The sequence below is a fragment of the Dermacentor silvarum genome, chromosome 1 (genome assembly GCF_013339745.2).
Source record: "Dermacentor silvarum isolate Dsil-2018 chromosome 1, BIME_Dsil_1.4, whole genome shotgun sequence".
Lineage (NCBI taxonomy): Eukaryota > Metazoa > Arthropoda > Arachnida > Ixodida > Ixodidae > Dermacentor > Dermacentor silvarum.
The window spans coordinates 325690800-325718361 of record NC_051154.1 but is presented as its reverse complement, the minus strand read 5'-3'; the positions used below and the strand labels follow the sequence as shown (position 1 = coordinate 325718361).

Here is a 27562-nt window from a genome sequence, read left to right as displayed (position 1 = left end):
GCTTTCAAGATATTGGCGCGGTGTATACAGCTGCTGCCGCCGGTAGTCCCAGTTTGACCTTTGCTGAGCTTTAAGGTCAAATTTGCAGAATCAGGAGTTTTCTGGGTTTGTACCTGGAGTAGTAGAGCTATCGCTCCAATAACAGTACTGTGATATTTTCAAATGCTTGCTTGCGATGTTTCAAAACTGTGTTTGATCAACACGCATTTACCATCGTACATAAACTTGGCGTGTTCTCCTCTTATGTTCGCAAAATTAGACCTCAGTTGTAATTATGCCAGTGCAGCAGTATAAGTTTAACACTGCTCGTAAAACACACTAATAACACTATGGACCCCTTGCATATGTAATTTACTGGAAAAGGAACATTTAACCTATTCATTTGAAACATCCCCTACACATTACCCATACCATGCCCTTAGCTTTCCTCAGATATAAACAAGATGCCTTGTTTAGCTCACCGAGGACACCGGATAAAGAAATTAAGAATCTCATATGATGCACAAGAAGCACATGGAAAAATAAGGGTTTAGTAATTATCTGCAGTATTTTTATTTAGGGCAGGACCGTGAATGTTCAGCAATGCATCTCACTCAAAATTCTACATATTCTGACAAAATTTCAAGTTCTTATAACATGCAGTTGTTTTATGAGTCTGGAAAATATTTACATTTGTGGCAGTATGGCACCCTGGAATGCTTGAATGAGTAACTTTCTACAAACTCTGTAAAGAACCTACACAGAATAAACATTTATCGCTCTTCACTCAGAACATTGCCTCATACTTCAAAGAAATATAAGCAACGTTCCTCGCATAGTTTGCCGAGGATACCGGGAAAAACACATAAATGCCACGTATAACGCATAAAAATTAAATTATGGGGTTTTACGTGCCAAAACCAGTTCTGATTATGAGGCACGCCGTAGTGGGGGACTCCGGAAATTTGGACCACCTGGGGTTCTTTAACGTGCACCTAAATCTAAGTACACGGGTGTTTTCGCATTTCGCCCCCATCGAAATGCGGCCGCCGTGGCCGGGATTCGATCCCGCGACCTCGTGCTCAGCAGCCCAACACCATAGCCACTGAGCAACCACGGCGGGTTAACGCATAAAAATTGTGAGATGGTTGAAGGAAACGAGCACTCGCCAACCGAAAAACAAAAACGAGAATGTTTTTGGCGTTTTTGTGTTTTTGCACCCAATACGGGTGCCTTGTTCACAATGAACGAAGTACCATGATGGCCTTTATTATATACATGCCAAATGACGTAATGCGTTTGCGTATAGCTCAGGTGGAGTCCCCGTGTCCGGTCAGTTGTTTGTCCTGTAGATTGAATGCTAAATGATAAAAGGAACAAGCGATAATTTCTTCTCCTTTTCGATGACGAAAGGGGATTTCCAATCAATATCGTGTCCCGTTTTTTAGTGATGCTCTGGCAGTGCGTTTGACACAGTGTGCCACTTGGTTACATCCTTGCGGCGCTGTTGTAGCCTTCCTTTTAAGTTCCCAGTATTGCATATACAGTTAAACCTGGATATAACGAAATTGACAAATTCCCAGAAAACTTCGTTATAAAGAGGATTTCGTTATATGCAGGTTCGGCGCGAAAATTCGAAAAAGAAACGCTTACCGTATTTTACTCGATTCTAACGCACCCTCGATTGTAACGCGCACCCGTTTTCCGTTTCTCGAAGCACTCATTCTTGGAATGTCACACCAGGTACTGGATGCGTGGACGCGTGTCATTTCGCACAAGCGCGGGGCATCGGAAACTAAAGCCCCTATATATAAAAAGTAGCGCCATTCTTAGATCTTGCCGCCACCGCGCTCACCCCGACGTTTCCTCCTTGCCACCTCCTGTCGCCCCAGCCTCCTCCGCTCCCCCATTGGCCAATCCGTGTCATGTGGAAGCTCGCGTTGCACTTTTGTATATTTTTTTCTTTCCAGCGCGCTCCGACTGCCATTCTCGGGCCTGTGCGACGAAAGTGCTGTACGCACAAATGGATCAAACGTGTTAGGGACAATAACTTCGTTGTGATGGCATGCTGCTGCGCCTTAAGTTGCCGGAACCGACAAGGTGAGGGCAAAAGGCTTTTTTTGTTTACCATCCGGCATGCGCAAACGCTTGCTGCACACTTGATATTTGCGCCGTCTCGCATCGTCGTGTTGCTACTTCCAAAACGGCATTATTAAGACCAGTTACTGAGTGACGAAGCAAAATCGCGCCTCAAAAACTTCTCCGCAGGGCGCGATCGAAGTTTTCCTCGGATTTCCTCTGGTAGAGTGTTACCTGTCGTCTGCCACGGCAGGCCCGACGCAGGCGGCGCCACTGTCGATATCACGCCTCGATCGCGCTGGTCGCGCCGAGCGCGATAGTGGAACGGAGGAGGAGGGAAGTGGATGGATTTTTATATATATAGGGGCTTTATCGGAAACCAAGAGCGAGCGTCACGATGGCGTCGTAGCATCGTATAGTGTTACAGTAGAACCCCGCTGTTACGACCCCGGGTGCTGCGTTTTCCCGGCTATTACATCGTTTTCGGCCGGTCCTGGCACAACTCCCATAGAACCCAATGCATTAGTAACCCCGCTGTTGCGTCGCAACTGTGGGATCGTTCCCGCATCGTACGTTGCGAACTGCCACCCCGTGCCGGCCCGAGCGGCCATTTTGACTTTTCATGTCGCTTGGCTTGGTGTCTTGACGATAGCATTGGCCGCCCAAAGTGCCGGGGGCGACAACTATGACGTATTTTCGGTTTCCGCCAGTAAAAGTATGTCCCTTGAGATCCGTATTTGCTATCTAAAGATGGTGTCTATGACGCGTTATGGCCCTAAAATTGGTTTTGGCTCATAGATGTTCCGTATAAAGTCCAAGGGCGATAACGCAGTCGCCGCGCGCCGCAGTCGCCGCGCGCCGTATGCTGTATGTGCAAGTGAAAAAGTGCGAAGGGAGCCGATGACTGCGTCTAAATCTCGCGCGCGCTTTCTTCCGTTGCGCTCGAGGCACCAGCGAGGGAGTGAGGGGGGGGGGGTAGTGGGTGGCGTTGTATTGTACTCTGGCATCAACTGCGTACTGCGCGGCGGCAGGCGGTCGCGCGGGCCATATTGGCCGTATCTTGAAAGCGATCTGCGTTGGGGCAGAGTCTAGGCAGTGTAGGTGCGTCGGCGGCTCGTAGCTTTGTGCGTGCTGTGTGTTCTCGGTGCTCAGTTCGCGTTGAAGCGATAGACAACAGCACGAAGGTCACTTCGCTCGCTTCTGCAGTGGCGCTTCCACACGCCGCCAGCGTTTGACAGCACGTGTCCGCGCTCATCGAGTGTGATGTGTCACAGCGTCTGCCAGCACGTTGGCAACATCAACTGGAAAAGGGGAGTACCGGCTTGGCAGGCTAGGCCAGCTGCAGCAAGCGACAGAATCAGGTTTGAATGAATGGAGGGCGAAAGGTCATGCCTGCGGCGGCGGGATCGCTGGGTCGAGGGATGCAGGCCCACCTCGCATACGCTCGCACACACGCACATGTGCACTCGCTTCGCAGTCCGTCGCGGCGGAGAAGGTGCTTCCGGTTGCTGCATGCGCAAAAATGACAAAATTTGGGGCGAAATCTCTAGGTTGTCGGCGGGGAAAATTCGTTATATCGAGAGGGTCTCCCGCTGCCACTTCGTTACGTAGAGGTCTCAAATACATGTGCTTCTATGGAGTAACGGCGGGGAATAGAAAAACTTCGTTATATCCAGGAATTCGTTATATGGAGGTTCGTTATAAGCAGGTTTAACTGTATATTTCGCATTCCGCTTTTATACTTCACTGCTGTCAAACGAAAACTTGAGCTGAAGACTTCCTCGACAATGGCTATCCCTACCAGCCTATAATGACGAAAAAAAAGGCGTGCTGCTAACCCCCCTACCAGAGCAAGAACAAAGAAGCATGCTTCACTTCCTTAGGCACGAGGGGTGAGCGAGTCATTTCAAGGATTTTCAAAGGTTACAAAGTGCAAATCTGCCACATCTCTACAAGCAAATAACGCAGCAACTCGTCAGAGTCAAAGACCACCTCAAAAAAGTAATTACCCTGGCATCGTTCCACAACAATTTGTGCCAAGACTGAGACTGCCAGGTGTGCTATAAGGTGGAACTGGGAACTTAAAAACAAGCCTACAACAGCACCGCAATTATGTAGCCGAAGGGTACATGGTGTCAAGCGCACTGGCGGAGTATCACAAAAAAATACAGTATTGATTGGCAATTGGCTTCATCACCGAAAAGAAGAAATGCAACTTTGCTTCAGCTGTGTTTTGTTGGAAAGTGTCGGCTTTCAAAAGTGGGGGGAGGGGCAAATGGCATACTTTTCCCCCCCACTTTTGACAGTGGGGGGGCAAGTGCCCCCCCTGCCCCCCCAGTAGATACGCCTATGAGCGGGTACTAAGGGGCAACAAGCGTGAGAGAGCCAGAAAAATTGTTTCCATTGGTGGAACGCTTCCTGGATTTGGCCCACATTTGCTTGCGAGAGAAAAGTTCTTAAAATGGCTGACAAGTTATTCCTATTTCACAGATTTACATTTACAGCTTTTGCTCACTATAAGCACCCATTTTTGTACCTTGAGGTGATGGCTAGTATGCAACATTCGGCCATGTAAATGCACGTGCAAAATGCGCCAATTCTGTTTGGTGTGAGATGTATGGGTGAGATGGGCACAAAAAACTGTGTGGTCTGTGCTGCACTACATTGTCCGTCACGTCACACTACAGTTTGTTTCACGAGAGTACTGGTAAGATATAATTTTGCATGGAGGCCCCAAAGGATCAGTGGGACGAATGAGTCCCACTTTCTGAAAAAAAAAATCTTGTTGTATGGAAGTGAAATTCGTTGTAAAGTACTCACGAGCACCTCATTTACTCACTTCAAGAGTTAGCAGGTATGCTTCTGGTCAGACACTTAATCTGTTTCATGCGGTGCATGCATTGCACTCACCCGAGCCCAGGAGCAACCACAGTGGACGTTCGATGTCTCGCTGAACTCGACCACTGCTGGAGGAAGCTAAAGCTTCCTCGCTGGCAGCAATGGTACTTGCCAATGCCATCATCTGCACACAAACAGCACCACTTTGTATAAAAATAAGTGCGCTTCCAGGGAACGAAGATATTTAATCAGAAGATTCGGGACTATTTCATGCCACAGTAAACCGAAAGTAAGTTCATCTCACCAATAAAGTGCTGTTATAAATGGTATGCCCTTTTATGTTGCCCAATTCTTTTAGAAAGTTTATATCAAATTATGCATTCCATCAAACCGATAGGCGTTTTTTTTCGAGTTAGATATAACCAAGTTTGACTAAAAAATTAAAATTAAATTATGGCGTTTTACGTGCCAAAACCACCATTTGATTATGAGGCATGCTATAGTGGGGGGCTCTGAATTTGGACCACCTGGGGTTCTTTTACGAGCACTTAAATCTAAGTATACCGGTGTTTTCTGCATTTCGCCCCCATCAAAATGCGGCTGCCATGGCTGGGATTCCATCCCGCAACCTCGTGCTCAGCAGCCCAATACCATAACCACTGAGCAACCACGGCGGGTCAACCAAGTTGAAGCAGTATTGAAGTGCATTGAAGCAGTATGTTGGGATGCACAATTGTGCCCACACAACACTTGAAGGGGTTAAACCTACAAATTCAACCCAAGAAAGCAGTGCTTATAGACATTTTTTTCCCAGTTTGCTAAGAGGACATGAACATCAGTCATTTTGAAAGTATCAGGTTGCGTCAAAGGCAACAAGCATTGACATAACTAAGTAAAGCATAACCAGAGTCCCTCAAGACGCATTAAAGGTGACAAATGTAGTTTTATGCATTGAAACACAAAGGTAACTGAAACACCAATGCATTTCTCCGCAAAATTCGGGAATTATCTCGAACCTGGTGTCATCCTAAGAATTCAATCCAAGTGGATTCACCTTGCGAACACCACGGCTAGAATTTGTAAATTGCAATATGGGCTATAAGGTAATTAGTTAAAAATTATTTAGTAAATTTTTGTTAAATAGTCGATTATGCATTTCAATTTTTTGTGCAAGTAATGTCCGCCCCTTTGAGTAGACCAGCTCATGAACAAGAACTGTGCTATCTGCCACAGAGCGATTTTTTCTCCGACTTTTATTAGTTCAAATTTTGGATAATTCAGATTTTCGTGGCATCCCCACGGAATCCGAATTACTGAGCTTTTACTGTATTGCTATCTACACGGCTGTGTGGCAAGATGGCACAATTTTTGTAGGTCTACAAGTGACAGCTTGCAGTGCAGAGATGAGCGAGACGCTTGCACTTGTGTCATATATCCTCACCTGCTCTTCTGCCTGTACACTGTTCATGGTGGCTATGGCCGTGACTGGCTTCATGTGGGTGCCAAGCATGCTAGGTGGCGTCTGTCGGGTGTGACGTAGGTCATACAGGTAGACGCTCCCCGACGTGGCCCCACCTACCACGCGCTGGCCATCTGGCAAGAATGCAACCGACTCCAGGGTCTCTGGAGTGCACACAAATGACTCCTCCCTGGACAAAGCAACAAAAAACCGAGATACCGATTTCATTCTCGGCAGGATGGCCTTTCAGAACAACATGGCCAGTACACTCCCCAAAGTATAGAATTAATCCTGTAATGTGCTGAGAACTACAGACAAACTACTGAAAAATGAAACGAGACAACACTGCTTGTCTAGTATCTCATTATAGGTTTGTCAGTGGTTTACTAGTAGAAAACGCCATATTTCAGGATGAATTAACACCAACTAGCTCAATTTATTGTGGTAGAATTCTTGCACTTTGTGATGCAAGCATTTCTGCAGTGAACTTGTTGGTACTAGCAAATGTCCGATTTTACCGGCCTTCCCTCAGCCTTCAGGAGAGCGTGGGATCACAATTTTTCTCAAAAATTATATTCTGGGGCGTCACATGCCTAAGCCATGCTACGAGTATGAGGCACGCAGCAGTGGGGGACTCCGCATTAAATTTGACCACCTGGGATTCCTTACCACATGCTCAATGCACGGTACACCGACGTTTTTGCATTTCATCTCCAATCTGAACACGGCTGCCGTGGTCGGGATTTGATCCCGCACCCTCGGTCTTAGCAGCGCAATTGCAAAGCCACTACGCCACTGCAGCATGTTTCTTATTTGGTTTCTACTTGGACACTGCAGTTAAAAGTGCATGCTCCAACAGTGGCGTTGAAGAAATGCCTCTGCCTGCTACGCTACTGTCCAGGGTTCGATTCCCCCCCTAATAATAACTTATTTTTTCATTTGTACATTTTCTTTTCCTTCCAATTTTTTATTTTCGGCAGTGTCTCCAACGTGGAAAAAACCAAAAGCATTTTTGCCACTTAGTTCTCATAATGGCAAATGACAGCAAGTAACGCGTCCTCACAGATGCTCGACAGCCACATCTGATGCACCACTGGGTCATACATATAGACGGCTTACACTGACGTCATCCTACGTGCCATGCTGGTGAACCAGCACGATGAGCAGCTTCATCCGTTAGTGTCTGGTGCAGTTCCAACATAGCCGGCAGGGCAGGGACGCCATAAGGTTTTCTTCCTCCTTGGAAGCAAGTTACCCGCGGCAGTGAATATGATACACTGACGTCATTCTTGATTCAACACTCGACAACTACAGTGTAATGTTGGTGTTACGATCATGCCTGATACAAATTTTGGGATGATGCGAATTTTTGAAATGTCCCGACCCATGTCTACAACATGGTAAATTTCAAACGTTGCGAACCGTTTCTCACACCGCGGCAGACAATACAAACAACTGAGCCACTGCGCAATCCCGAGCAAGGAGGCTCTGGAGTGCCTGTAGCACCAGACACTTGCTGTTGTGAGACAGGCTGTGCTGGTCGCATTCCTGTTGCCAGGGCAACCTACGTCACCACGTCACATTGGAGATCCATCCGTCTCAAGTGCGCGTGAAGCTTCAAGTGGCTCTAAAAAAGCGATAAGATCCCTCAGCATATCCTTATTAATGGCTTCTGTGGCAGCAGGATCTCTTGTTTCAAGCAGCACTTCTATATCTTCATACTGGCAGAATACAAATCTAGCATCACAACTTTCGAGTTCCATTGTGTTGGAACCTCCTGCAATACTCCACTGCTGAGCAGACTTGCTAATCCACATTAAGGAATTTGACCAAGACATTCCACAATCGGAAAGTTCTTGTGAATCAAAGCGGCTACTTCTGCAATGAATTCCTGGGCAAAAGTGTTGCCGAGGACCGTGTTCAGCAAATGGGTGCAACGGTTCAATCGGTCATGGGGCTGTAAAGCACAAATACTGTTCGTGCCCTATTGTTGACGCCCACCATAATGATCATGCATCGGCTCTCGTTTATGGCTGCTAGAATTTCAAGCTCGAGCTGGCACCTGACCTTTGCGGCAAATTCTACAACTTTTCTTGCAACTGCCGTATAATGAGGAAGGATTACTCCTGTGTCTAACGCCCACCAGGGCTCATTAGTTCTTCGGCTTGCTTCCCAATACTGTTTGTTGCCACTGACAAAATAGAGCTGAGCGCAGAATCATTCTATGCTCAGTGTCAAAATTTTCATTCACTGTTGCTGGAACGAGTGTGCTTGTGCACTTTAAAAACTTTCGTATACTTGTTTTTTCTGGACATTCCACTGCTTTAAAAGATGTGGGGACGCTGGACTCTCTTGCGCCCCCTTATGTTTTCGCTGCATGGCTCTTGCAACTCCTGTAGTCCGGCTTCACCGCATAGCTAGGTGCCACCGGTGGTTGGTTTGTTGCAGGATAGTACACGAGATGGCGCGAGTGTTGTGCTGCTAACGCAACCTAACAGCGGATTACTCAGGCGCAAAAGGGACTATCCTCTTCCTCTTCGGCTTGGGGTAGGCGGCATGTGTTGGCGTGAATTACGTGTTGGTGTCTAGCGTGGGGGCAAACATATTCGCTTGATATCCTGTTGCAGTGAGTTGGACTCCCACAATTACATCTGCACCCGTCAGCTACCTGGCAATGGTATATGAAAGATGCAATAAATACCCTTGCGATTGTCTGCACTAGCTCTGTTGTCATTCCTTTGTCCCAAGAGCATATTTGAAACTCCACAACAAGTGCCTCTGCAGGTGTGAAGGGCCACTCTTTAATGAAGAGTCGGCAAGGAAGGATTTGCGAGCTATCAATCGCACACATCCAACAGGTTCCAGTGTTTCGCTGTCCACCACAAGATCAAACTTGTCCCACACAACACCTTGGCATCGGATTCTTGCACCAGTTTATAGCGACCCTCTCAGTCCACCTCTCAAGTCTCGTGTGTTGCCCGTCACCACTGTAGACACCGTACTAATAAAACACAGGTAGACGAGGATGATGCAGGGTTCAGGTTCGATTTACAGGGAAACACACCGTAGTTCATAGGGCTGAGTGACTACCAATCACAAGGGACTTCACAATCGTGCTGTGCTAACAAGAACCATCGGTTCAAAGAAAGAACAAATTTTATTTCTGCTATCCCACTGGTCCTTTCTATTCAGTTCTCCTTTCCTTTGGATGAGGTTAAGCCCCCCGCGAAGCGCTGCACATGTTGTGGAGAGCTTAACCACATCCATATGGCATTTCTTTCTGTTTTGAAACTCGTCCGACCCACCTTGTGTGGCACTGAACAAGTGCTGGGAAAGTGGCTAACAACCACTTAAAAGCTAGCCAGTGACATTGTCAGGGGTGGGACTGCCCAAAGTCATTTTGGAGCAATTTTTGGAGCAAGTAAATATGCATTTTGGAGCAGTTTGGAGCAGACAAAACTGCATTTTCGAGCAGTTTGGAGCAGACAAAACTGCATTTTCGAGCAGTTTGGAGCAGACAAAACTGCATTTTCGAGCAGTTTGGAGCAGACAAACTGCATTTTCGAACAGCTTAGAGCAGACAAAATTGCATTTTCGAGCAGCTTAGAGCAGACAAAATTGCATTTTTGATCAGCTTAGAGCAGACAAAATTGCATTTTTGATCAGCTTAGAGTAGACAAAAATTGCATTTAGGAGCAATTTGGAGCAGACAAAATGGCATTTTGAATCAGTTTGGAGCAGGCCATTCTGAATTTTCGTGGAATAATAGAATATGGCAGCGCACTTCGACACCACAACGAAACACCGAATAAACCAACACAAAGCACGTAGTAGAAGCATGCTTTGTAGATATAGCGTGGGTAGATTAGAGTGGGTTCCTGTAAAGCCGAAAACATCGATGGCACTATGATCGCACTAAACATTCCCGCGCCAGCGCTCACAATAATAGTTGAAAATTCTCTCAAATTATGCAGTCCAGCCGACACGGTAACAATTTCTGGGTCACCATATGGCCCTGCAGACGCAGAGCGCTGCAATCAACATTGGGCTGGTATAGCGTAAAGCTATTCTAATCAGTTTTGATTGCGACAGCAATTATACGGACACTCCAGGCGCATTTCGGCAGTCACCGTCGCCATCAGCGTCGCTGTGATGTTTCACATAAAGTCCAAGGGCGATAATGACGTCGCCGCGCGCCACATATTGTGCGAGTGAGAGCGTGCGAGGGCGGACGATGGCGGCTCAATCTCGCACGCACAAGGAGGAAAGTGCAGAGGAAACAGGCCGTCTTCTGTCGCGCGCAAGGCACCGGGGGAGGGGGTTCATTTCGGTGGCTGCTGCGTATGGCGCGGCCCCGCGGGCCCTATCTTGAAAGAGATCTGCGATGAGGACAGAGTGCGAGTGCTGATAGCTTTTTGTGCGCTGTGTTTTCGCCTCTTACTTAATATGTATTGAAGCGAGAGGCAACACGAAAGTCAATAGGTGACCGGTAAAACGAGCAATCGCAGGAAATTCTGGGGTGCGCCGTCTGCTGGCAGCTCCTGCTTCAACAGACAACGCGCTCCACACAGCAGCATGCCCGGCGCACATATTTTTCTGCGTGGTTTCGACTGTCACTGGTGCGAAGCTTTCCGTCCTCTTTGTCGACCAGCAATGTCGTACCATGCAAGCAGCTGATTTCTAGGTTTCGGTTCACTCTGGGCGCGACGATGACAAGCTAAGAAAGGCAAGGATTTGCTTTTATTCATAAACCAACTTTGGTTTCTGTTTTCGTGTGAGGGTTTTGTAGAACTAAACCCTGACAGAGTTTAGTTCTACGACATTGGCCGCTGCTTGGACGTACCGTCGCTGACTGCTCCGCCTGCAGAAAGTCAGACAGGTGATAAAGTTATCTTTATCTGATAATTTATCAAGCGTATTGAAGCATTACTTAGAAAATCGGGTGCTGCAGCGATGGCTACAGCCATCTGGTAAATGCTGCTCTGTGATCGTCGCTAAAAACAGATATCGTCAGTATAACAGCGCAGCTAGCACTGAAAATGTTTGAGAACTTTGCGTGCTGTCAACGGCATTTCTCGGTCAAAACTCTAGGTTCATTTGAAGTGGTACGTAGTTAAGACGTTTTCGCTTTTTTGTCAACAATGGCCATATCACCTACATAGAACGGCTGTGCATTACCTCTATCGGTGTTCGAGGAGCTAAGGTGGGCTAGTTGGTTACGAGTATTATGTGTGTATCTTGCTGTGTCCTGTTAAAATCCGCGCCGTAAAACCATGTTTCATAATACCTCTATATGTGCATGCGAGTACCAAAATAGTTCTGGTTGCCTGATTCAATGTTAGAGAAAGAAATATCTTAGGATATCATTCCGTGTCGGCCCTTACACAGCTAATCGCCGCCTGTTAAGTGGTACTGTACGTTCATTTTGATTTTGTTCATGGATGGTCTCTGCCTTATGACAGTTTTGGAAGTGGCAGCCATTCCTCTGATGCTTGTGGACAGCTGACTCAGCAAGGGTTGCTGCAAGGCAGTAGTTACATGCGTTCACCTTTAATGCTTGAATTTGAGCAGCCAACAGCTGAACAGCTGACAATGGTTTTGCTAGGCACCTGTAACGGGGTAATCTTCGAGTGTGACAAAGCCGGACTGAATAGACTTCAACGGCGAAGCGGTGGCTGCACTAGCTGCGCTGCCTCGAACCGGAAGCAGCCAGCAGACCACGCATCCCAGAATCCCTTGCTCTTTTACGGGTCACCTATTCGCTCGCTGCTGCTGCCACGCTTCCACACTCCAACGGTTGGACAGCTAGTTTCCGCAGTCATCGAGTGAGATGCGTTCAGTTTCCTTGTGTGTGTGTGACACCATGCTTGTTAATTTAGTTGTTAAGCAACTGCTTACAAGTTTACATGGTCGATAAAACTACTATCGTTACTTCCTATAGCTGTCTACAAATTTGCTATAGCAATCGATGCTCCGCCGTTCGGGCTTTATGCTTTGCGTCTCAGCTAGAAAGCACCGCGCCGCTTGGCCCATTCGACCGTGTTCTATTACGCTCTAAATACAGCCGCCCTGTCTGTTCCGACAACCAGGAGTGGCCACATGCGCGTGGGCCACTTGCCAGAAGCACCTAAATATCCAGTGTTATATGCGCGAAAATTAGACTAAGCTGTATATACGGCAAGCGCCGTTGCGCGGTGTGTGGAATGAGAACGGCCGCGCTCTTTTTTAGAGACAAATCTGCTCACTGTTCATGGCCAATGCCAGAGCACAGCTGTCTAAGCCGTTCTGGCACAGCTTGGCGAAATTTCAGTCAATTTTCTGACTTTGGCACAGGAATTTGCATTTGTATCAAAATGGCGCAATTATAAATGGTTGCAAGCTAAGGCACATTGCCACAAGCCATGCTCCACTTCTCGATCAGTTCACCTGCATCAATGTGGCTACAATTTCAATACATTACATGTTCACTAACTCTGTGAGCGATCACTGAACGCCAGTGGAATAACAGTAGGTAGGCCTTTCGGTAATTTTTCTTCTGCGAAAGTGGAGCACTAGCAAGGATTTCGGGCCTCGGTGAGGCTCCAGTTCTGGCCCGCCCGATGAAATATGCCCGTCAGCCAGAGTCCAACTAAATGTATGCCAGGCTGCCCAAGCCTGGCCCATGGACCAAACCAGACCCAGGTCAACCTGTGCACACCTATATTGGGGAGTGCAGTGCATATTTTTCTCTCTTTACTGAGCCGCATGTGTGACCATGTTATGCTTTGTGCGTAACACCCATCAATGATTTTGTGCTTCGGACATGACAGACAGCTACTTTTGCAGTAGTTACAATTTTACGCATTCAAATGTTTCAATGTGGGTGCCATTCATGCACCCTAAATGTCTTCAGTTATGACAAAATCTTATATCATCCCTGCCTACACAATAACGTACATCTGAGTAGAACTGCAGTGCAAAAAAACTCCAGTCTCCTCCAAACGTACACATTACACAAGCGTCACGACAATCTCAACGACCGCCAAGTTGTATGTACAGCTGCACCACGTAGAGGCTGTCAAAAGTGCGAATTGAAGATTTCATGGTATCAACCAATCACCTACGTTATTTGCATGCAGCATACACTAGTTCATGCAAGTGAAATGGGGTTGTCAGTCTTTGAGTGTCTGCTCTATTCTGGTGTTAGATTGATTGATGAACTCGTGAGTAGATGTAACTGTAGCACAAAAAAGGACGAGACCGAAGGGAAACAACGTAATGTGCAGAGACTGGAACTTCAAGTAAAACACAATTTCTTCGCTACATTCTTATTGGGCCTATTTACGTTATAGCATTAACTATGGTTCTAGATACATTTTAGAGGCACCTTCACCCCGTCCGTAAATGCTTTCTTCAATGTTGATGAGCAAAACGAGAACAAGGTGAAAGCAGGAGCCAACGTTTCAACAAGTGGAATTTTCACCATTGCTTCTTGGTTCTCGTTTTGCTTATCGTCTTGAATTTATATCTCCCACCATCCCCATGTTTTAGTATTTCGAAGTAGGTACCTATATTGAATTTTCAGGGCCTAAAAATGCCTTTTCCATGTTTCGTGCTAGGGTCATCTTGTTCATGATGTTATAACCCATGGGGGAACTTGGGCCGTTAATTATTACCTCAAACACTTGGCCGGTGTAAAGCCAAAGTGTTACTAACAATAACAATAATAAAGGTGTTATTAACAGCTTTGCAGCACACTGGAGCATTGCTGTGAGGAGGGCTCAACTGCTATATGGGATGATACATTTGAAGCTGACTTGGCGTGCTTGTACGCTTGTATCCCGCTTTCTAGCCGAAATCATCTAGAAACTAAAACGCTCAGGTGCAACTCTGACCCCGAGTGTGGGGCTCATTTTGGTGGCCTCCGGTGGTTGGGCCCACCAGTCATAGACAAATACTCGTTTATAACTCTGTAAGTGGGGGAGGAAAAAAAGGGCTGGATGGGGCCTTCACTCATCGCTGGATAGGAGCCACATGATGTGTTCAACATGGATGAAGCTGGTCTGTTCTTGTAACCTGAAAAGAGCCCGTGTTCTAAAAGTGTGCCATGTCGGCCAAAACAGTAAGCAGTGCATTACAGTTTCGTGTTGCTGCAAGTGGTATTGCACACACATTAAAAATCTCAGCTACATCTATTTGCGTACAACACTTACACAAGGTAGATCCTTACTTGTACCTGTTGCTAGTAATTAGTTACATTTTCGACGTTAACTTCCGTATAAAGACTGTTCATGTCACTACTCATTGTTTATGAAGTTCTTGAAGTGGCTATTATTCCGAGCTTTAGAAGGCGTACACACTGCTCTTTTTGTATTGCGATTTGCTTTGTTTTCTTACCGCCGATTTCTGTGTCTTACATGCCCTTTTGCTGTGTCTGCCTTGTGGCGGCATCTATCCATGCCCCTGTCAAGCTGTTTATACAGATCTTAGCTCGGGTAGCCAGCACAAACAATGTGGTGAATAGAGTGAATTGATTACCTGGCCATGCGCATGTCGAACAGGACTAGGCGGTTGTCGTGGCCGACCGTGATCACTAGCGACTCGCTTACAGGTGACAGCGTCAGGCTGCTCGCACCAAGCCGGGGATGCAGGCAGTGCCGGCTCTTCAAGCACCTGGTGCTTGTGTCCCAAATGTAGAGCAAGCCATCCATCGCAGTGGTCACCAGCTTGAAGGGACTGTGCGGTGACCACTGCAACCCAACCACTGCCTGGAAGAGAAACCGGGGCTTTAGCTCTGTGCAGAAAAAGTGCTCATCAACCTCAGGGAAACTTTCCCAGATCAAGGAATTTCAAGCATTTAATACCAATTGTGACACTGGCTAACACACCAAGGCATAAAATTAACTGACAAATCGCACCGGTGTGCAACAGGTTACCCCACTGCGAGGATGAAATTGTGCACCATGGCATCCCTGTGTGCACTCTAGTGCAATTTGTCGAGGGTGCCATAGGTTTTATCAGCCTATTGTTATTTCTACTGCAAGACAAAAACTTCTCCCAGCAATATCCAATCACCCTGTCTTGCATTAGCCGATTCCAAGTTGTACCTGCAAATTTCCTCATTTCCTCATCACCACCTAATTTTCTGCCATCCTTGACTGCACTTTCCTTCCCTTGGCACCCAGTCTGTAACTAACAAACTACCATTACACTACGCACTACATGGCCTGCCAAGCTGGATTTCCCCCATTAATGTCTACTAGAATATTGGCTACCCCTCTTTGCTCTCTGGAAGACAGCACAACATTGTCTTCTAGTCTCTTTAACCTTTCTCATTCAATCACTCGTTGCATGGCCCTTAACTTCCTCTCGAGCCTCTTTAAAGGGTCCCTGAAATGGTCCGGACAAATTTTGTAGATGCGTAGTGTACAGCTATAGTAAAACATTCGCAGAACAATTTGTGTGAAGGAGTCTCATATCAAGAGCCCTACGGACCATTACAAGTTACCCTCCTCCCTTGCTATGCCTTTTCTCCTCAACTCGTTTGTTGAAAAAAAAATTAAATTATGGGGTTTTACGTGCCTAAACCACGATCTGATTATGAGGCACGCCGTAGTGGGGGACTCCGGAAATTTGGACCACCTGGGGTTCTTTAACGTACTCCTAAATCTAAGTACACGGGTGTTTTCGCATTTCGCCCCCATCGAAATGCGGCCGACATGGCCAACTCGTTCGTTGAGTGATCGGGGCTAAGCTCTGCCTTCACTGGCTCTACATCATGATATGACGGCATGTTATCTACTTCCGGCTTTGTTGGAGCCAGCGTACGAAGCCTCTCCTAACGTTGGCCTCTCCAACCTCTCTGCCAGCCACCAGGCACTCGATCTCAAGTGAAAGCTTCGAAGTAGCGTGCGTTGCGAGCATTCTGTCGCAGTGCCGAGCGCATCTGGTATTCCGGTAACCACAGTCGAGCTGGGCATTTTGACGGATGGGAGAAAGCATAAACTAAAGCCTCTTCATACTACTATTGCTGTGATGACGAAGCTTCATTCACCGCAGTGAGCCAAGTGAGCAGCCTGATCGGTCTAAAGTCGGTCTGCATGGCCCAGCCACCTGGTGGCGCACAGCTTAACCAGTAAAACAAATAGCTAATATTGCTGTAACCAAGTACAAAACATTTTGAACATCTAGAAAAACATCATGTTCACAATTATGCTCCTGCCAAACATTTACGCCAGCAGCAAAGTAGAATACACTTTATTAGAACTATAGTATTTGTTCTGCGTTTGGTTGAGCTCTGTGCCACCAGGTGGCTGCACTGTCCAGGCCGTTCACGTTTGCGCCTCCGCTCATCCCATAAAACCTATAGCATAAAATAATATAGCCCTGCGCAGTCAGCTTGCGTTTGCGTTTACCCGAATACCGGACACGTGAATCACTACTGTGGTGTATAGTAATCCGACGTGAAGTGATGGCCGCAAACGCGTAAATGCCGGTGCCGATCGGATACCCACAACCAGCGCTGCAGCCACTTCGCTTGCATGTTTGCCTTGAAGAGGGACACGATGTCGCAGCTTGACATGTTGCCAATCACTACGTTTGCAACCCACAACGTGAGGCTGAACCATGGTGCTCATGAAAAGACAAATTGAGACCAACATAGACCACGCAGCTCAAGTCAACACGGAGCATGCGATAACACAAGCAGACTACACTTGCTGTGTGCCGGAAGTGCTTTCAAGAGTGCAGTGATACACTGTCCTTGTGCATTCTCTTTCTGCTACTTTCTTTTTGTAAAAACAAATTAACTAACATTTCAACTATTACAAACAACATTTATTCAAATACTATGATGTTGGAAAAATTATCAATGATGCGCCAATCGGATAGCTGGCCCTACTGACCGTGATATGGTCAAATCGCGTCAAATGGTCAGGGGCAGCTTACAATTCATCTGAGTGGCGTGCTGCGATCGGTAGCGATGTGCCTTTTTAAAACCCTGTAAGAAATTGCACGCTTTACGCAGAGCACTTAGATGCGGCAATTAATGATCAGAAGGACCTACCCTAACGACTCAGTACCTTCGTACAAAATCGTCAAAATCATTTCAGGATCCCTATAAGGGGGAGACATGGCTTGTCAAGATAATTTTGCTGTTTCTTTACAAAGTTGATGAAGCTATACAGGCCTGTACAGTTTCTTCTTCCGATTTTAAATATACAACTATGTTTTCAATACGACTAGTAGTTCACGAGATGAAAAATTATTGCCCTCACTTGTTTGCTCAATGAATTTTATAAGTATGTTGGGTAAAGTTCTTATAAACATATGGATGCATACTAGAATTTATAAGGACAGCGCTGCAAACATATTTTATATTGGACAATTAGTAATTTTACAGCACAATGAAGCTCAGTGTTTCCACAGGGAATCAGGAGCAGCAAAGATAACTAAAATTTAGAATTTTTGGAGCTGAAAATAAAAAATCTACTCAGCACTGCTATCTCACATTTATCTTTGTGCTGCAAAAAATCACCTCTAGTTGCCCTAGGTCCAGATATACGACTGCAGCAAGTTATCAAAGTGCCACATGAGAAAATATAGAATTCTATGTAACGATAAACCTTAAAAAAATTGCATATTTACACTGAGAATAGGCTTATCTTCAGGCCTAAATATGCACGGACTGCAGAGGCCGCAATGCGTGGTGCTTATCTTGAAAAACATTTAACACTGTTTGCCGATTCCCAGTAACTTGCCTAGCGCAGACAGTGAGCACATTTTGGTAAATTTGAACTGGTTGGTCTGATCACTATGGACGTACGGTGAACTTGTGCTGACGCCTCACCGCCATTTGCACACACAGGCCGGAGTTTTATGGCAAGACCGTGCTACCGCTTACCTTTGTCTATTTTTTTTACTTCATATCTTGCACTTTGCAATTGCTTGCAGGGCAGTCACTCCCTCCGAACTCATCATGTGCGAACATTGTTGCATCGAGCAGTAGGTCCGTTGTGTCGGGGCATTCCGCTGTAGTTTCACTTCTGCTTTGTGTTTTGGATGATGTGGATGCAAAATTTGCATGTCATGGTGAATATGGCCGCTGTCAGCAATGCTGTAAGCAGCTGACGGGTTTTCTAGTCTGGCATCGTCTGTTCGGCTAATCGCAGCGGGCTCGGTGATCGAGCCCCTAAGCATGGCAAGTCTGGTGTCCTGCATGTCTCGAGTTGTTGCAAGGTGCCTTTTGATGATCTCAGCAGGCACCTGCTTCTCGACTTTATGCTTGGAGCGGAACTAGCACCTACAACAGGACAAAATGATAAGCTGACAATGCAGCAGATGACTGGAACGCTGCTTGGCCAATACAATCTGGCCTGCTGCTGTCACGTGAGTGAAGCAGCCTATACGATCTGGCGTGCTGCTGTGATGCGAGTGAAGGAGCCAATACGATGGAACGTTGGGAGGTATCGACATTTTCTAGGAAGCCTATAAACAAGGACAGCTAGCAGTAGCGGGAATATTAAGATGAGGGGCCACTCTTTAAAACAAGACAATCAAACCTTCAACGATCATAAACTTAATGGCAGCTGCAAGGAACAGAAGGCCCTTTTTTTAGCGTTCATCGGTGTACAGTATGACTATTTTCCAGTGTAAAAGATGCAGTTTGTTTCTGCTTTTTTCATTGGTGCATGTTATAGAACGATGCGACTTATGTACGTTTTTTCCGGGAAAAACTGCCCTCAATATTGGATTCGATGTTATGGCCGAACAAAGTGCATTGGTTGACCTAATTGCTACGGGTTCTGTGCGCACTATCAAGGTAGCGGGTTCTTCTAGTGATCGAGTTCCCGAGCGCCGTGCGAGGATGGAGCAGAAACGCAAGTGGCGGCAGGCTGACTGCGAGTTGACCGACCCCGAAGTCGTCGCATCTGCAGAGCGGGGTCAAGATACGGCGCACGTTGCTGCTGCGCAAACTACGCAGCTGCTACCAGAGTACAAGCCGCCCCCCCTTCCCGCTTTCCTCCCTTGTGCATGATTCGGCTCACCGTCACGTGCTTTCACTCGTACATACAGCATACAGCAACATAGGGCATAGCACCCTTGGACTTTAAACGGAACATCACAGCGACGCCGACAGCAAAAATGCACCTGGATAATTGCTATCGCAAAGACCCTGGCCATTCCAACAGCAGTGACGACAGCCAGGAATGGGTGCTGGCACACCGGCTACTTTCTGGAAGTGCTGAAAAGTCCAGTGTTATAAGTGTGAAAATTATGACAAACTGTGCGGGAGGCACTGTCGCGTGGTGTGCGGAATGTGCACAGCTGCACTCTTTTTCGGAAAACGAATTCTTTCGCTGTTTCCGCCACTGCTAAAGCACAAATGCTGAAGCTATTCTGGTGCAGCGTTCAGTCAATTTTCTGTATTTGGCACAGTTTGGCACAGGAATTTGAGTTTGTATCAAAATGGCACAATTGGTGCAGGAGTCCCACCTCTGTAGGTAGGTGGCATTTTGCCCACCACTTGCCATGGTAAGAATTCCGACATGGTGATTATCAAAAATTCAACAATCATTCCTATTGAATTCTATATAGTTCAATAAAAAAATCTGTTATTTCAAACCTGTTTTTGTTGTCTTCATTGTCTAGTTGGATTCATATGACATTGTATAGACATACCGTATTTACTCATGTAAGCCCGCCCTCACGCAAGGCACGGACCCCCACTATCAAGTGCTAAAGTTTGGAAAGTCATTCAAGTGTCAAGAGCATGCTCGCATGCTGGTTAATTCCTGCAAGCCATTGCAAGATGGCACTAGTACATGTCCAAAAAATCGGCCAGAAACTGTCGTCATCATCACCATATTTTTATGTCCACTGCGGGACGAAGGCCTCCTCCAGCAATCTCCAATTACTCTAGTCTTGCACTAGCTGATTCCAATTTAAACCTGCAAATTTCCTCATTTTCATGCCACCACCTAATTTTATGCCTTCATTGACTGCACTTCCCTTCCCTTGGCACCCATTCTGTAGCTCTAATGGTCCACCGGTTACGTGCCCTACGCATTACATGGCCTGACCAGCTCCACTTTTTTCTCTCAATGTCAACTAGAATATCTGCTATCCACACCACTTTCTTCCCGTCTCTCAACGTTAGGCCTAACAATTTTTGTTCCATCACTCTTTCGCAGTCTAACTTGTTCTCAAGCTTCTCTTTGTTAACCTCAAAGTTTCTGCCTCATATGTTAGTGCTGGTAGAATGCAATCGTAGTACACTTTTCATTTCAACGATAGTGGTAAGCTACCAATCAGGATTTGGCAATGCCTGCCGTATGCACTCCAACCCATTATTATATCTTCTGTAAGTTTCCTGCTCATGATCAGGATCCCCCATGAGTAAATGTCCTAGATAAATGTAATCCTGTACAGACTATCCCAGACAACATCAAATGTCCTAGGAACATCCCAAAGAAGTACTGGGAAGTACTGGCAATCCTGAATTCTTGTTCCCTTGTCACGCCATTAACATTATCTTTGTCTTCTGCATATTAATTTTCTCAGTTAAGGTCCTCAATCATTTGTAGCAATTCAGAGACTGTAATTGTGTCCACGGTCAGCCACCAGTGGTTGCATTTATTTGCCTAACAGTCTGAGCACAGTTCAAGGGTTGCAGTGAGTAGCCATAGGCCTGCCTTGTGTAAGGTCCACAATGGGGGAAAATGCTGACAATGTGGTGGCCTTTTTTGAATAACTATGATATTTCCTGAAAACACTTTTCCACATATTTTTGGCATGTGAAAGGACGGCAATTAGTATATATGAAGGTTGGAAAACACTCACCTTATATTTTTTAAATTTTATACTAAGGATGGTCTTGAAATGCCCACACTGTGCACTTCACATCATCAAAAAGTAAAATTAAATTGCGGGATATAACATCTTGAAACTACCCAATGCTTTAAGAGCGATACCATAGTGGAAAGCTGTGGAATATTTTCGATAACCTGCAGTTCTTTAATGGGCACTTAAATTCTAAGTGCATGAGCATTTTTGCATATCGCGCCTGTAGAAATTCAGCCACTGCAGCAAGAAGTTGAACTCGCAACCTCGAGCTGAGCATCAGAACATCATAGCCACTGCGCCACCGTGGCAGGTATTTGACATCATCACGACGTCATGACAGAGCGAAATTCCTTGACATTGTGTAGCAATAAGGTTGAGTACGACGATGTTCGTGATAAAAAAAATTGGAGTGCTGCGCACGTCTATCCTAGCGGCGCTCACATGTGGCATCAGAAGAACACTGCAAGTTTTTGTTTTATAGCATCGTCGTGCAATCATTTTAGTATGTACTTTCAATTCTGCGATATTTCATGCGAATGACTAGTGTCCAATGCATTTGGCGTCTGCGGGCAACAGCGTTCTCGGCACTGTGTCAACCAGGTTGAAACAGCATGCCTGGCTTGTGCCAGGAGCGCACCACTTGTAAATGCCAGACACGTCCAGTGCTAGTCCCGTGAAATTGCGGGAATGCAAAAGTACCTCCGAAAGTGAACACGCAAGAATGACAACCCTCGGGTATCGACACCAAGTTTGTTAGTAGAAGCAACTATTACAACAAATTGGCTAGGGTGCTCCAATGCTTGCCAGCAATCTCACTAGGGTTTACGAGGTCAACCTTCATTTAACGCACACACAAAAAGGCTGAAATTGTCACATCAGTACTTTGACAGCAGTCTTGATCAGCACAGGTAATGCATTGTTGGTTGCAGTGATAACCATAGCTATGGGCAGCACAAAGATGACTGAAAATCAAGAAACAGACAACACAAGTGCACAACAAGGTGACATGTTTCACAATGCCTAGAACCGTGGTTCTGCACCAACTACAAGCCCCATGGCAGCTTCTGTTCTCTGCACAACTCTTACCTTTCCGGTTGGTTCATTGAGCATCTTGGTGCTCTTGATGTCCAGAGACAGCAGGGCCACGCTGCCGTCATACGCCCCGCTGGCCACAGAGCTGTCATTGCTGCTAAATGAGATGTGCGTCACCTTCTCCTCGTGTGGCTGCAGGGCATCAATATAACTTATTATTTTGTGAATGCCTAACAAATCACATTAAATTTTCATCATTTAGATCGGTACAAATTGCCCAGTAGTCTACCTAAGCAAACTCTCATCTGGTGCACTTTTCACTTACAAATACCACATTGTTTCTTTAACTTCCCAAAACTATTTCTTCATGTCAATAAAATCTATCTCTGGTTTTTAAGTTTACACTAAGCGAGCAATTTTTTTGGTTGTTCCCTTTATTTGTTTTATTTTCCTTTCACAAGTACTTCTACACATGTTTCCATGTCGTAGTGTTCTATCAAGGAATGCGGTGCTGGAAATGTCAGCTCTGCACACCCTCTTGCTGTCCAAAGCAAGTCTGCAGGTGACTGGCACATGACGCTGCGAGTGCCACTGGAGTCTCTCTCCAATTGTTACCCCATAGAAAAAGAAAAGGACTCAAGACAAGCGGAATAAAAATTGGGCGATGTGGGAATCTGTTATAAGCTACGCGTTCTTATAAGTGCAGACCTTTCAGTAAACACCAATGTTGCTCCACACTCCTCGCTCAATGGATGTTCCGGTCCAATTTTGTTCACTTCTTGCTCTACGCTCGGCTACTTTTATTATCCAACTCGATTTTCTGCTGCCAGCTTCTTCATTTCTTGCCTCTTGTTCTGCTTGTTCATTCCGTTCACATACCCACTTTGGGGAATTGGCCGAGAATGTTAACATACCCAGTGTCACATGCCAAGCACATAACCAGTGGCCCCCAAGTTTGTCTATTCGAGAACATACATACAAAGTCAGGGGAAGAGCCAGAACTTCACTTTAAAACACACATTCTGGAACAAAAAATAGACAAGCACATGCAATAAGCACACCTAAGTTTAACAGAAGCAGTGGAACAGCATTCAGGCCACTTTTCAAGAGTTGCCAGGCCACTGCGTTCATGTACATCGGCGGAGCTTGCGCCGGGCCATTCAGTTGAGCTCGTATTGCAGTCTCGGGATTCTAGAGCTGTTCCAGAGCAGTGGTTCTCAAACTTCTGGCTGCCCTTCATCTTTCTGAACAAAATAGCTGGCCACTGCACTTTAAAATTCAACAAAGTGTAAACCAAGCATAAGGCACACATCTCTGTCTACCGCCAGCCAAATCTATCGGCAGATCCACTAAGAAGTCTTTTAAAGTAATAGAAATCTGACAAAAATATGCTATCCCCTAAAAGTGTACTTTCACCATTGCCAAGCTCAAAGCAGAAAATCCACTAAAAAGGTGACACTGCTGGCAACATCCTGCCAGTTCGAGCCAAAATGTAGGTTTGCAGTCTACTGTGTTATCGTCAACTTGTTCTGCGCCCACTTGTCACTTCTTGGGGACAATTTCCTTGAAGCAAGTCTAGCATTTCACTCCAGAACAAGATCCGTAGCTGCTCCTCACGGACACAACATGATTGCAATTCTTGATGCAATGCCATGCAAAGTTAACATTTCCTAAAACTGGTAAGACTGTGTTCTTTACCACCAGCAACATTCTGAAACAAAATGATTAAATTGTGGAGTCTATCTCGATAAAGCTGCATGGCGAGTAAAAAATTTTGACAACACTTAAGCTTCCCCTTTAAGAGTGGAACGCGATAGCATTCAAAGATCCCCGACTGTTTGTCAGGTTTCCCGGCAACTGCAGCTTTTTTTCCTAAACCTTCGCCCCAGCACGCCGCTGCCATAGCATTGCATATGTAGGCTCCCTACGCTGCCGAGGAGGCGAGCGCCATCTGGATGGTGTTTTTGCAAGGAACACCGACTGAGGCGCGCCACTGTATGAATGGTAGAAATGCTGCAAAAGGGGCTTGCATTCGAGTTTCCGCGTAACATAATTATGCTTTCTCATATATTAAAATGACAATCCGATGTTATCATACCTGTAGGTTGTCGTTAAGTCGTACTTAACAATTTTTCTAGTGCACTTTGAGAAATTTAATTAGTTCACCGGCACCTCTGCGCCACGCGGAGCACTTGAGTGATCAGGCAAGTTCAGGATGATTTTCTTTGCTGCGGATGCTGCACGCCAACACCGACGCCGGATTTTCTGCGACATGGAGCCCTTAACCCTTTCGGCCCTGGCGTTCTATAAAAAGGACACTGAGGGAAATTGTTGCAAATCGTGACGCCAATAGTTGGCAAACTCAAAAAAGAATTTGAGCTATTCTCCATACACCTCCGCCAGCATAGGCGACAGTTTTGTCATCCTTGTCTTCCTCAGAGAGCCCTATAGGTGAAATCAAACTGGCGGAAGGCAAGAAACATGACGGTAGCAATATCCACGTCTTTTGATGTTTGCCTCCATACCTATTGTCTCAGTAGCAATCATAATATTGTGTTGTTTCTGATATGCTTAGGAGTATATTTATATCGGGCAGTTCTACCTCCTATTTGAGCATAACCCACAGCATGTCCTAATCTGCGTGTCCTAAATAAAGCACACCAGGGCTCAGTGGTTGTCAAGGGCCTTGCATGAGTTGAATGTAGAGTGAGGGCGCTGTTGCATGTGACAGCTTCTGATTTCTCGTGTTATTATTCCTGAGGCGGTCAGACAGCCTGAACTGCTGTATTCAGTGGCAAGGGGACTCCTATAGCGAGAAGAGTGGGTATCAAATATGTTTGCTGCACCATAGGAAGTGTGCCTGTTGGAGATAGCATACGATGAAAGGCAGGATATACAGTTCGCTTTTGCAGGCTTGGGGAGCAGTAATTGCTGTACAGTAGACGAAGAATTCACCATCTATGGCGAAAATACATCCGACAATGTGATTATCAAGTAGATGGAGGCCATTCAAGTGCAGAATGAAAGAAGTGTGTGTTTGAGGTAGAAGACCATGACGATGAAAACCAGGATACACAGGTCGGGAAACGAGCGGTCGCAGCAAAATGCCAGAACAAGAGAACCAGTGCACTAGGCTTTTTAACGGACTAGCGAGTGCTGGGCTTCTTATCGAGCATGCGCAATACCACCTCGACTAGGAGCTAGTCTAGGTGGTGTTCGCATGCGCCGCCCATCTTTACTGTCATCGTCTTTTGCAGCTGCCACCAAGGCGCCAGCCACGAGCGCCGACCTTAGCGTCCCCGCGTTGCGGCGTTAGTGGGCGCTACACACAGTTTGCTTTTGCAGGCTTGGGGAGCAGTACGTGCTGCAGAATAGAAGAAAAATTGGCTGTCTATGCCGAAAATACATCTGACAAAGCAACTATTACGTAGATTGAGGCCATTCATGTGCAATGATGAACCGTGTAACGAGCACGAAGAATGTTTTTGAGGCCTTTCACGCACAAGGGCCACTATCAAATATCCATCATGCAAGTTTTTCTACATTTAAATGTGTGATACAGCTGAGAATAATATGCAACTTCGAACTGCTTTGTATTCCTCTCTACAGCCACTAAGCCCTGGTGTCCTATATATAGGACACCATGCCACATCTTATACTGATTTGGTACTCCGACTATAATAAATAATTTTGTGTTTCTTAGGCAGTAGTAAATCAAAACAAAACGATGAAAGGAAATTCCGCACGTGAAAAAAATCAGGGCTGGAAGGGTTAACGCTCTGGCTTTAAAAAAACTTCGGGTTTAGTTGGCATATTTACTTATTTATTTATATGATAACCTCAGGGGCCTTAGGGCACTAGAGAGGGCAGAAGATTTAATGTTGATAACTACAGTTAAAACTCCATGTAACGAACTTAAGTAACGAAATTTTCAATTAATAAAGTATGTAACCTTTTATAATTTGTCCAAGCACCTAGTATTCGAAAATTCATTATATCGAAGTGTGTTTATGCATGCTTTCAATACAACAAAGTTTTAATGACACCGCTTGGCAAAGTAAGCCTACCGACTCTTGGCATTCAATTTTTTTATTTGCAAGCCACTTCCTTGTCTTTTCTCTCTCATTATTCCATCAACTAAATTCCCGCGAAAGCAAATTTTCTCGCTTTCCCTGCGATTTTGTTATTGCACACTTCGACTGTACTTACATTAGGATGGTGTTGAGTACATGTGTAAGAGAAGGACAGTGGAGTTGCAATCTGGGTCAGTTGGTACGTCTCTTCTCTGCTCTTCATCTTTTGAATTGTTTAATACTCAAGAGTAGGGCAGTTTTGTTAGTAGCCTATCCTTAAAGGGAAGGAGGCACTTCAAAAAACACATTTTTTAGAATAATTTCAATAAAATTGGCACAGTTAATGTATATTTACCAGCTGATATAAAAAAGTTGTTAATTAGATAAATAGGCCCTAAATAAAGAACAACTTGCTTTGGATGTCAAATATTTATCAGAAGAAATAATTCTATTGCTGACATTATCTGCTAAAATACATTAACTGTGCAAATTTCATTCAAATTATTTAGGATAAAACTGGCAAGATAAGAATACTTGACGTAGAGTCGTTTTCTTGCTTTAGTTCTTTACTTTGCTTGCATACCACCGTTGAGCAGGTACATAAAGGCAAATTGAAAGGCACAGACTAACATTTGGATTTGTCAGAGTTTTTGCAGATGCTTTTGTTAGGTCAACAATATTGTTGAGCTAGCAGTTAAAGGAATCGAGCAAGATTGTAGATTCCTGGCTCCATGCAGCAGAATACCATTTGGCTCGCACGTTTGCAGCAGCATTGTCTGAAGAGTAAACATTTCGTGTCTGCAAAACGTATTTCGGTGCCCCTTTCATGGTTACATAAATGATCATGACAATGGCACGTACCCGGTAGGAGTATGAGGTCTTGCCGTTCTTGAGCAGCTGCACAGTGCCATCCAAGAGACCAACGCACATGGTGTGGCTGTCCTGGTGGCTAAACTGACAACACATGCACGGGCCCTGAGAGAGGAAACATGCGGCAAATTCAGGCTCAGTTCTTAAAGAGACGCTAAAGGAGCCTCGCCAAATTACCGCACTCCCTCAGTGATAACACAACTATGATTTCAATGTGCACCCAATCTGTACAGCCAAAATATAAAATGCAATAACCCTCAAAACAACAAAACTACCGTATTTTCCACACTACAGACTGCACCCAGTGTAGTCTGTAGGGGGCCAATGTGGGCTTAAAATAAAATGTTTATTTTAAATAGTCCGTATTAACTGTACAGCCTGCGGTGTAGAACTTTGGCTAAAAATAGTT

At 45.6% G+C, this 27562-nt stretch overlaps 1 protein-coding gene across 1 annotated transcript in view; it reads right to left on the bottom strand.

The window, feature by feature from the left end:
• The window catches only part of LOC119437333 (uncharacterized), a 94032-nt gene extending 66778 nt beyond the window's left edge, over nt 1–27254 (bottom strand). The window contains exons 1-5 of the mRNA XM_037704379.2: nt 27145–27254; nt 22265–22402; nt 14873–15102; nt 6338–6545; nt 4969–5080 (exon numbers count right to left, since the gene is read on the bottom strand). Coding sequence (XP_037560307.2) covers nt 4969–5080; nt 6338–6545; nt 14873–15102; nt 22265–22402; nt 27145–27249 — 793 coding nt within the window. The 5' untranslated portion in view covers nt 27250–27254. The remainder of the gene's footprint in view (nt 1–4968; nt 5081–6337; nt 6546–14872; nt 15103–22264; nt 22403–27144) is intronic.
• Nucleotides 27255–27562: the final 308 nt, after the last annotated feature.